General features: G+C 36.4%; 1 protein-coding gene across 1 annotated transcript in view; it reads right to left on the bottom strand.

Annotated features, from left to right (window-relative positions):
- Positions 1–3,712, bottom strand: part of LOC145777706 (uncharacterized) — a 35,557-nt gene extending 31,845 nt beyond the window's left edge. Inside the window, exon 1 of the mRNA XM_082589143.1 lies at positions 3,670–3,712. Coding sequence (XP_082445269.1) covers positions 3,670–3,703 — 34 coding nt within the window. The 5' untranslated portion in view covers positions 3,704–3,712. The remainder of the gene's footprint in view (positions 1–3,669) is intronic.
- Positions 3,713–12,971: the final 9,259 nt, after the last annotated feature.

Here is a 12,971-nt window from a genome sequence, read left to right as displayed (position 1 = left end):
GTAGGCCATGCACCATAGTAATATTAGTGGTAACTTGTAGAGTTAATTACCGTACTCTTTTAATTGTGATTTCAATTTTAGGTTGTCCTATTAGTAATGTATTATTCCTAACATACTCGACAGATCTTGCAACCAGGAAATATACTTTTCCCACTGTTCAAGTGTTCAAAGCCCATCTATCTGCTTGAAGCAGAGAAATGTTAATGTTCATAATAAACATGTTCATCTGTTTCTGCAAGTCCACCAATGCCCACAAACCCACTGCTTCTAGCAAAGTGAATTTTATGGCACAATTTCTCCATTTTTTTGCAATGCCGCATTGCTGTGATGAATAATTGTGTTATTGTAGAAGTAAAACTAATGTAGTGCTAATAGGACAACCTAAAATTGAACACTAAACCTAAATGCATTACTAGCATTTAATTCATTCATGAGCTACATAACAATTGTCATGACAAACAATATGTAAATTGTGATGTCATCAACAAGCAATAATGTAAATTGTGATGTCATAGACAAAAATCTTGAACAATGAGTGTAAAAAAGTACAAAATTTGCAAGTCAGAAAATTTAGCTTTTATCAAAGTAGTTATCAAAATTAATTCATATTTTTTATTTGAAATGCAAGAGTATTGATATAAGTATAAAATATGTGAATTTCAGTTCTTAATTTTTATACCCATTTTTTTTATAGGCCCCCAAAGTTTGGCCTCCAAAAAATGCATGTAGCAAATTGAAACCTTTATAATCATATCAAGAAGTTCTCTGTCAACGTTTTAATTTACATTTTGGATTCCTTGGGTCTTTAAATGTATGTTTAGCAATTTTCAGCCATTTTGTTTGATCACAGGTTAAGAAATTAGAAAGATAACAAGAAATTGGACAAAATCACTGAAGTGGAACAGGCAAAAATGGTGATTTTTCTAATGACCATAACTCTACTAATATTTAAAATTTTCCAAAATTTTTTTTTGCATTCTTAATATTTCTTTGACGTCTACAAGTATGCCAAATTTCGATAAAATCTATGACATGTGGTGTAACCCATTTGCTCATTTGGCATGGAATGACCCGTATATTAGTTCAGACGTTGAACCAATGACAAAAAGTGATTTGCTGATTTGAAACCAAGTTATTGCTGTTCCCAATGTGCAAACCTTTTGATAAAAGTAATCAAGTTTTGGCCACAGCTTTCTGGTCCACTTAGGCTACTCTGGTCAATCGATTCACGTTGCAAATAACTTATCGACATTATTGGGTAGGCTCACACTGAAGTTGTTTTGTGTAAAGTCTTGCTTGTGAAAAAGTCGAAGTAAAAACACAAAAATGAAGTAAGTTATATTGACAAAGTATTATATTCTTGAAACAACCACAGTTTAAAAAAAAATAGTTTGAACGGGTTTCATGTAATAGAAACTACAATTGATATCATCGCAAAGGATCAAATAGCTGTGAAAATCACTTCGAGCAATTGTTTGTTATGATTTTCATTTTTCATCATGCAAACCAAGGTGAACCTCAATATCATATTTTTATGCCAAACGATAAAAATCGTTTTTCTTGTTTTTTAGTTACTTTTAGGAGACAAGGAAAACAATCCGTATAAAAAATAATTCAATTCAACATATTTCCCTTATTTTGTCAGATATGTAGTATTTTGTGCAACAATATTTTAGAAAAATTGCTGAGTATGGTATAGCGTTTGAGATGCAGACAGAGAATGCAACTTTATGGTTGAAGGCGTTATTACAAAAGTCAATCTTTTGTCACGAAAATGTATTCGAAAACAGAAAGTCACAAAAGCGGCTGACTGATAGATTACGTTACGATACGTTACAACAACAAGGCATTGATTTCAGATTCTTTCAACCAAACAACTTTGCTCCAAATGACATAAACATCCAAATTTATTGAGAAAATGATATATGCCTACACCTTTTTGAGGTAAGCTTTTGTGAAAATAAGCTTTTGAAGATCAACATTTGAAAACAAACTTTGAAATTATTGAGTTGGTCCTAATAGTGTTTCTGCTGAGATATATCAAAACTTTTCAATCCTCGTAGAGAAAAAATAATTTTGTAATCTCTCAAGCAACTGCAAAATTACCATTTAGGTAAAGATTCATTGCTGAAAATACAGTATGTGCAATGTTTGTCAAAGCACAACAATTTAGCTGCGTGTGTTTTTCCACAAAAGCAGAGCAGTTTAGATAGACGATGTCAAGTTCTTTTCAGTATCCTTCAATCTTTCGTTTTTATAAAAACATTTTAGCAACATCCATAAACATTTATGTGAATATAAGTGTACCAGTACATGCAGAAGTTTATTGGCGGGTCAAAAACTCACTCCTTGTTGCTTTCCGACAAGAAATCAACAAAAAACTTCCCACATCAGTTTGCTTGTTTTGTGAGATAGACTGAGTTTTGTCAAGAAATTTTCCTACGGCTTCTTGTTATAAGTTAGAAACAAAATGTATTGGCCATAGAAAACTATGTAAAATTACATCTTTTTTAGCATGGCTTATCGTATACTCTCTGATATAATTTCAAAGAAACCCAGATGTAATTAAAAGATTAATCAAAGCAACTCAAAACTCGAGTTTGCAAACAAAAGGCGGAATCATTACGGTCGAATGCTTTACAACAAAGCCAACTCACGAGATATCTGCGTCGCAGTTCCACGCACGACGGCGCTCAGTAATCCTATTAATCCGTATAATTAGAAAACAAAAGGACTAGCTAGTAGCAGGCTAAAATATCCGAGTATGTTATGAAAATCATGTCATATCTCTAAAATTATAGACAATTTAGCAATGTCATTCAAAGCGGAATAAATACTTGAATAATTTTTAGGAAAAGTCAAAAAATTTCAAAGGTGTGGATTGCGTAGTTCTTTAGTGATATTGCTTTGAAAAGCGCCAAGTCCCACCCGACCCCCCCCCCCCCCCCTCCACAGGACAAAGGGTTAAGGACTGCTCTCATTCAGTGGCACCGAGTAAATGGAATAATTCACAGAGAACCACATTTCAACAATTGGTAACTTCATTCTGCTAATTTCGGTAATCAGGCTTGGCTCAATGGTTTATTGCCTCTAGTCTACAAGTATGCGAAAGTGCCAGGAATAACCTATCAAGGCTTGTCACTCCGAGGATAAAGATTTAAACCAACTACAAAAGCAACTAAGGGTGTTGGCAATAAGGAGAAATGCCTTATTTGGAAACAATTTTTCAATTTTAATTTTAGCATCTGATATTCAGATGCAACAGAATATTGTTAGACCCTTAGTTGGTATAAGTTGTTAATTTTTCAAATACAGTATATATAATACTTTAATTACAATGCAAACTGCACTCAAAGATGTTCATTACACAACTGTCTTTCAAAGTTTCTTTAGAACAACTTAAAAATTACCAAGCGGTATCACCAACGATGTCCTATAGAAACTTGTGGTAAGTTTAGGTAGAAAAAAATTCCGGTAATTATAGAGTTAAATTTGACATATATACATAAATTGATGCTACAATCAAATTGGTTGCGAATTTTCGTTCTCTTGCAGTAAAATGTAGCAACACATTTCAAAATGTGATATTTATGTGTAAAATGTCAAAAAAGTCATGAATATCAAAGTAGACCAATCTACATATCACAGAAACCCTCCAAGCAAACTTACCAGTATTTGTTGACAAGTCACCTTCACCCACCATTTCTTCATTTTGAACAACTGTACTGGTTTGTTCATGAGACATTTTGTATTTAGTTTAAGGAACTTGAAAAAGAAACAGGTTTAAAACTAAGAATCTGTAGTTGATGCTGCAAAACGCAAATGTGATTGATTTTAATGATGCTTTCCTCAAGAAAATTATGGCGAATCAAGCAATGATAAAATTTCATTGAGCAAACCAACATAAACCTTTATCTTCAATATAATAGTTTCTACTGACGCTTGTTAATCTTCATAGATTTATGGCGAAAAAACTAGCTTGTTTAATAACAAATGATACAAACTCATCCACGCGAGATTCCTAAGTTATTGTTCTAACTCAAATTTATTTTCACCATCAAGACTACAAACAACACAGTTTAATTCGGTTGTTTTGTTGCAACTTTTATTAGACTACATCCCAGATCAGACCTCAAACTTGTCGATTGTGCTGAGAAGTGCTCAGCAACTCTGGTTTTATATAGGGAATGGTCACGTGAGCGAACGATAAACAGACAGAATGAAAATTTCTTTACAAGAAACAAGCAAACCTCCAGCAACATGCAATTTAATTTATTGTGTTACATCGTTGGTACATGTTGAATCAACGCAAATAAAAATATTAAGGTTGGTTGACTGGCTAAATAGGCTTACACCCTACACATTTCGCGCAGCACTGCAGCTGTAGGAATTTCTAGATAAAGCCTGCTGCCTGACACTGATAGTAATCAGTACCGGTTTATAACAACTTGTTATTAACAAGCATGGAGCCATCCACAATCACCAAACGTGACCAGGGTGTAAGATCGTATAGCGGTGCGGGTTGACTGATGTTAAAACACCCGATCTACACTGAGATAATTCCACTCGAATTTGTCTGCTCGCATACCACAACAAACTGAGATGATTGTTCTATGTTGGAAAAACGCGCCATTTTCTTTGAAGCACTCAATTTGTCCTCGTCAGGTCGCGGTTTTTCTCTTGGGAAAATAACCGTGACTTTACAAATCCGAAAACGTATAATATAAACAGTTACAACAAATATAGACATCATACGTTTGGTATGTTAAATTTTATATGAGATGTACACTGTACAGTAGGGAGGGCCGTCAATGCACTTTTTTTGTCAAATCCCTTAGCAACTCGGCTCAGATAGGAGGCTTAGGTCACAAACAAATAATCTGAAAACCATTTTTAGTTTGGGCCGCGGGAAGACGCCGCACAAAAAAATCAATATTACCCAAATAAAAAATAAAAAAATTGTTTTTCCAAAAAAAAGGAATTAAAAAAATAAAAAATACCTAAAACGACGTCAACAGTCAAAAACAATCACAGAACGTAATCTTTCTTTGACTAAAACGTGGATGCTGTGAACGAGCAGCAGTTCGCGTCAGAATAAGTTCATGTCTACTATCATGGCCGATGACTTCATTGCTCACTTCGGTGGCGAGTTTGACTGCGCGCTCAACTGCTTGTGTGCAGCATGGAAAATTGTCAATCGATGTAGGAACATCGGTCTCGACGAAAAGCTCTGTGAGCTGTTAGATGCTAAAATCGCGTAGAATTGATGGCTCAGTGAGTTTCTGTTGACTCCACCGGAGCAACTAGTATGTTGTCATTATTTGCATTCAATCAATCAACGTAAAATACGACTGGTAGGCTACCACTAGCACTATCACGAATTACTGTCCTGAATACCTGTAATAAATTGCGAATTGTGTTTTAAATATCCCTTCACTTCACTATTATGATTATAAGTTATGTTTCATTGAAACAGAACCCAATTATGGTACTTGCTTCAGTCAGTAGGGTAACACCCTACCTGTTCTGCGAGCACTGTTACTTATCTGATACCTGTGTCGTCCATATACCCTGACTTCACTTTTTATAAGCCCTATAGGCTACTAAGTAGCCTACTTACTTACATACCGTGCCTTCACCTTTTATATAGGCTACCAAGAAACCGACTTACGTGCGTATCATGCCTTCGCCATTTATATAGGCTACCAAATAGCTACCAAGCAGCCTACTTACTTGCATAGGCTACCCTGTCATCACCTTTTATCTACGCTACCGTACCAAGTACTTAGGCTACTTGCATACCATGCCTTCACCATTTATATAGGCCACCAAGTGGCCTACATATTTACATACCATGCCTTCACCTTTTAAATAGGCTACTAAGTAGCCTACTTGCATACTATGCCTTTGCCATTTATATAGGCTAACAAGTGGCCTACTTACTTACATACCATGCCTTCACCTTTCATATAGGCTACCAAGAAGCCTACTTACTTGCATACCATGCCTTCACCTTTTATATAGGCTACCAAGAAGCCTACTTACTTGCATACCATGCCTTTACCTTTTTTATATAGGCTACCAAGTAGCCTACTAACTTGCATTTGCTTACCCTGCCACCACCTTTTATATAGGCTACCAAGTAGGCTACTTGCAAGGCTACTTGCATACCATGCCTTCACCATTTATGTAGGCTACCAAGCAGCTTACTTACTTGCATACCCTGCCATCACCTTTTATGTAGGCTACCAAGTACTTAGGCTACCATACTTGTATACCCTGCCTTCATCATTTATATAGGCTACCAAGTAGCCTACTTACTTGCATACCATGCCTTCACCTTTTATGTAGGCTACCAAGTAGCCTACTTACTTAGATACCATGCCTTCACTTTTTTTATAGGCTACCAAGAGCCTAGTTACTTGCATACCAAACCTTCACCTTTTATATAGGCTACCAAGAAGCCTACTTACTTGTATACCTTGCCATCACCTTTTATATATAGGCTACCAAGTACTTAGGCTCAGGGCCTCCAAGAGCCCTGCCGGGCCCCGGTGCAGATGTTGCTGCCGGGCCCCCTGGCGCGACATGTCGCATGATATCTCACAAATCACAAGCAAAACTTGCGTTGCACGTTAATCCACAAGGCCAATGCATACATGGTGTTCCGCACAGTGTTCTTATTTTAAAACCATACCTGTTTAAAAAATAATACAAAGAATACATTAGGTTAAAGTATTAACACTCCACCATTTCACAAAGAATGCAGTATTGTACTGGTGTTTATGACTTTAAATTCACAGATACACACTAGTTATACACAAAGATAAAAGGCTGTGGCTATAGTTACACTATGTAGTGTAAATATAGCCACAATAGTGTTGCCAGATAAGGAATTCTGCCCAAATTTGAGGAAAAGTTTATAGCTGTTGAAAACAAAAACTTGTACGGTATCATATTTTGGAAATTTTTTTTAGTCCTGGGCAAAGATCAGAACCCTAACCTTATTCCTAACTCTAACCCTTACCTTACGAAGCAGGACATTAAGGCGCGAACAAAACGGCGCGAGACAAAAAGGCGCAGAAAAAACGGCGCAGAGGCAAAACGGCGCAGACAAAACGGCGCCAAAGTCAATGTATAAAACGATAATACTCTGCAACCATAACGAAAGTTTATGTGTGAATAAGGATTCTTGGAGCTGGTATACAAGTCCCCCCCCCACCACCCTTGGCAACTCATGACAAAGAGAAATTGACCAAAACATGTAAAAAAAATAAGGAAAAGGTTCTGAGCTTGTTACGTTGACTTTGGCGCCGTTTTGCCTCTGCGCCTTTTTGTCTCTGCGCCGTTTTTTCTGCGCCTTTTTGTCTCGCGCCGTTTTGTTCGCGCCTTAATGTCGTAGACCGCTTACCTTAACCCTTCCTAACTTTAATCCTAACTCTGGCAATACCTGATTGTAACCATGGCAAAAAGTGGGTAAAAATATCCACTTTGAAAATAAAAATGGCAACACTATCCGGCATGGCTGACATACATATGTAGCATTGCATATGTGTGCATACAGCTTTAGGTGCTCTTCCACAAGACGCCCTGTTGGTCAACCAGACAAAATGATGACGTCACACATTGGAATGGACTATTATGAAGGAGGAAGTGCGGGGTGGAAATGGAACGAAATACACCAGAAGGAAATTGTCTCCCATTCATTCATTTCTTGTTCAATTTCAACAAATTTGCTATTGTTGGAAAGCACAAGCATAGATCTAACCAACTAAATTAGTACCAAGTCCCAAAATACTACTAGCTCCATCTGGTGGCCACCTAAACTTGACCAAATTCAAACCATCACCAAAACTTCATTTTAAATGATAAACAATCTAAATCAAATCTAATTAAAAGAACATGTTACTGTTTGTTGAAGTGCTAACTTTCATTGTTATATCTTATTCAATATGCGCGCAATTGTGGCCACCTAAACTTGACCAAATTCAAACCATTATCAAAAGTTTATTTGGAATGATCAGAACATTAAACGACAGCCAATTAAAAGAACATGTTACTGTTTATTGAAGTGCTAACTTTCATTGTTATATCTTATTCAATATGCGCGCAATCGTTGTTCGAAGACAGCCCCCCAACGAAGCTTTTGCCCAATGCATTTCAATGGCGAATCGATCGTCTTCCAGTTCACGCCCTGCATGTTCACGATAATTAATTGTCTCCCATTTATTCATTTCTTGCTCAATTTAAACAGATTTGCTATCGTTGAAAAGCACAAGCATAGATCTAACCAACTAAATTAATACCAAGTCCCAAAATACTACTAGCTCCATCTGGTGGCCACCTAAACTTGACCAAATTCAAACCATCACCAAAACTTCATTTTAAATGATAAACAATCTAAATCAAATCCAATTAAAAGAACATGTTACTGTTTATTGAAGTGCTAACTTTCATTGTTATATCTCATTCAATATGCGCGCAATCGTTGTTCGAAGACAGCTCCCCAACGAAGCTTTTGCCCAATGCATTTCAATGGCGAATCGATCCTCTTCCAGTTCAAGCCCTGCATGTTCACGATAATTAATTGTCTCCCATTCATTCATTTCTTGCTCAATTTCAACAGATTTGCTATCGTTGAAAAGCACAAGCATAGATCTAACCAACTAAGTTAATACCAAGTCCCAAAATGCTAATAGCTCCATCTAGTGGCCACCTAAACTTGACCACATGCAAACCATCACCAAAACTTCATTTTAAATGATAAACAATTTAAATTAAATCCAATTAAAAGAACATGTTACTGTTTATTGAAGTGCTAACTTTCATTTTTGTATCTTATTCAATATGCGCGCAATCGTTGTTCGAAGACAGCCCCCCAACGAAGCTTTTGCCCAATGCATTTCAATGGCGAATCGATCGTCTTCCAGTTCACGCCCTGCATGTTCACGATAATTAATTGCCTCCCATTTATTCATTTTTTGCTCAATTTCAACAGATTTGCTATCGTTAAAAAGCACAAGCATAGATCTAACCAACTAAATTAATACCAAGTCCCAAAATACTACTAGCTCCATCTGGTGGCCACCTAAACTTGACCAAATTCAAACCATTATCAAAAGTTTATTTGGAAGGATAGGAACATTAAACGACAGCCATTTAAAAGAACATGTTACTGTTTATTGAAGTGCTAACTTTCATTTTTGTATCTTATTCAATATGCGCGCAATCGTTGTTCGAAGACAGCCCCCCAACGAAGCTTTTGCCCAATGCATTTCAATAGCGAATCGATCCTCTTCCAGTTCACGCCCTGCATGTTCACGATAATTAATTGTCTCCCATTTATTCATTTTTTGCTCAATTTCAACAGATTTGCTATCGTTAAAAAGCACAAGCATAGATCTAACCAACTAAATTAATACCAAGTCCCAAAATACTACTAGCTCCATCTGGTGGCCACCTAAACTTGACCAAATTCAAACCATCACCAAAACTTCATTTTAAATGATAAACAATCTAAATCAAATCCAATTAAAAGAACATGTTACTGTTTATTAAAGTGGTAACTTTCATTGTTATATCTTATTTAATATGCGCGCAATCGTTGTTCGAAGACAGCCCCCCAACGAAGCTTTTGCCCAATGCATTTCAATGGCGAATCGATCGTCTTCCAGTTCACGCCCTGCATGTTCACGATAATTAATTGTCTCCCATTTATTCATTTCTTGCTCAATTTCAACAGATTTGCTATCGTTGAAAAGCACAAGCATAGATCTAACCAACTAAATTAATACCAAGTCCCAAAATACTACTAGCTCCATCTGGTGGCCACCTAAACTTGACCAAATTCAAACCATCACCAAAACTTCCTTTTACATGATAAACAATCTAAATTAAATCCAATTAAAAGAACATGTTACTGTTGATTGAAGTGCTAACTTTCATTGTTATATCTTATTTAATATGCGCGCAATCGTTGTTCGAAGACAGCCCCCCAACGAAGATTTTGCCCAATGCATTTCAATCGCGAATCGATCCTCTTCCAGTTCACGCCCTGCGTGTTCACGATAATTAATTGTCTCCCACTTATTCATTTCTTGCTCAATTTCAACAGATTTGCTATCGTTGAAAAGCACAAGAATAGATCTAACCAACTAAATTAATACTAAGTCCCAAAATACTACTAGCTCCATCTGGTGGCCACCTAAACTTGACCAAAATCAAACCATTATCAAAAGTTTATTTGCAATGATAAAAACATTAAACGACAACCAATTAAAAGAACATGTTACTGTTTATTGAAGTGCTAACTTTCATTTTTATACCTTAATTAATATATGAGCAATCGTTGTTCGAAGACAGTCCCCCAACGAAGCTTTTGCCCAATGCATTTCAATGGCGAATCGTTCGTCTTCCAGTTCACGCCCTGCGTGATCAATAGCGAATCGATCGTCTTCCAGTTCAAGCCCTGCATGTTCACGATAATTAATTGTCTCCCATTCATTCATTTCTTGCTCAATTTCAACAGATTTGCTATCGTTGAAAAGCACAAGCATAGATCTAACCAACTAAGTTAATACCAAGTCCCAAAATACTACTAGCTCCATCTGATGGCCACCTAAACTTGACCAAATTCAAACCATCACCAAAACTTCATTTTAAATGATAAACAATCTAAATCAAATCTAATCAAAAGAACATGTTACTGTTTGTTGAAGTGCTAACTTTCATTGTTATATCTTATTCAATATGCGCGCAATTGTGGCCACCTAAACTTGACCAAATTCAAACCATTATCAAAAGTTTATTTGGAATGATCAGAACATTAAACGACAGCCAATTAAAAGAACATGTTACTGTTTATTGAAGTGCTAACTTTCATTGTTATATCTTATTCAATATGCGCGCAATCGTTGTTCGAAGACAGCCCCCCAACGAAGCTTTTGCCCAATGCATTTCAATGGCGAATCGATCGTCTTCCAGTTCACGCCCTGCATGTTCACGATAATTAATTGTCTCCCATTTATTCATTTCTTGCTCAATTTAAACAGATTTGCTATCGTTGAAAAGCACAAGCATAGATCTAACCAACTAAATTAATACCAAGTCCCAAAATACTACTAGCTCCATCTGGTGGCCACCTAAACTTGACCAAATTCAAACCATCACCAAAACTTCATTTTAAATGATAAACAATCTAAATCAAATCCAATTAAAAGAACATGTTACTGTTTATTGAAGTGCTAACTTTCATTGTTATATCTTATTCAATATGCGCGCAATCGTTGTTCGAAGACAGCCCCCTAACGAAGCTTTTGCCCAATGCATTTCAATGGCGAATCGATCGTCTTCCAGTTCACGCCCTGCGTGATCACGATAATTAATTGTCTCCCATTTATTCATTTCTAGCTCAATTTTAACAGATTTGCTATCGTTAAAAAGCACAAGCATAGATTTAACCAACTAAATTAATACCAAGTCCCAAAATACTACTAGCTCCATCTGGTGGCCACCTAAACTTGACCAAATTCAAACCATTATCAAAAGTTTATTTGGAACGATAAGAACATTAAACGACAGCCAATTAAAAGAACATGTTACTGTTTATTGAAGTGCTAACTTTCATTGTTATATCTTATTCAATATGCGCGCAATCGTTGTTCGAAGACAGCCCCCCAACGAAGCTTTTGCCCAATGCATTTCAATGGCGAATCGATCGTCTTCCAGTTCACGCCCTGCATGTTCACGATAATTAATTGTCTCCCATTTATTCATTTCTTGCTCAATTTAAACAGATTTGCTATCGTTGAAAAGCACAAGCATAGATCTAACCAACTAAATTAATACCAAGTCCCAAAATACTACTAGCTCCATCTGGTGGCCACCTAAACTTGACCAAATTCAAACCATCACCAAAACTTCATTTTAAATGATAAACAATCTAAATCAAATCCAATTAAAAGAACATGTTACTGTTTATTAAAGTGGTAACTTTCATTGTTATATCTCATTCAATATGCGCGCAATCGTTGTTCGAAGACAGCTCCCCAACGAAGCTTTTGCCCAATGCATTTCAATGGCGAATCGATCGTCTTCCAGTTCACGCCCTGCATGTTCACGATAATTAATTGTCTCCCATTTATTCATTTCTTGCTCAATTTCAACAGATTTGCTATCGTTGAAAAGAACAAGCATAGATCTAACCAACTAAATTAATACCAAGTCCCAAAATACTACTAGCTCCATCTGGTGGCTACCTAAACTTGACCAAATTCAAACCATTATCAAAAGTTTATTTGCAATGATAAAAACATTAAACGACAACCAATTAAAAGAACTTGTTACTGTTTATTGAAGGGCTAACTTTCATTTTGACACCTTATTTAATATATGAGCAATCGTTGTTCGAAGACAGCCCCCCAACGAAGCTTTTGCCCAATGCATTTCAATGGCGAATCGATCCTCTTCCAGTTCACGCCCTGCATGTTCACGATAATTAATTGTCTCCCATTTATTCATTTCTTGCTCAATTTCAACAGATTTGCTATCGTTGAAAAGCACAAGCATAGATCTAACCAACTAAATTAATACCAAGTCCCAAAATACTACTAGCTTCATCTGGTGGCCACCTAAACTTGACCAAATTCAAACCATTATCAAAAGTTTATTTGCAATGATAAAAACATTAAACGACAAACAATTAAAAGAACATGTTACTGTTTATTGAAGTGATAACTTTCATTTTTATACCTTATTTAATATATGAGCAATCGTTGTTCGAAGACAGCCCCCCAACGAAGCTTTTGCCCAATGCATTTCAATGGCGAATCGATCCTCTTCCAGTTCACGCCCTGCGTGATCAATGGTGAATCGATCGTCTTCCAGTTCACGCCCTGCATGTTCACGATAATTAATTGTCTCCCATTTATTCATTTCTAGCTCAATTTCAACAGATTTGCTATCGTTGAAAA

Source organism: Aplidium turbinatum, chromosome 9, assembly GCF_918807975.1.
Source record: "Aplidium turbinatum chromosome 9, kaAplTurb1.1, whole genome shotgun sequence".
NCBI lineage: Eukaryota > Metazoa > Chordata > Ascidiacea > Aplousobranchia > Polyclinidae > Aplidium > Aplidium turbinatum.
This window is presented reverse-complemented; position numbering and strand designations above follow the sequence as displayed.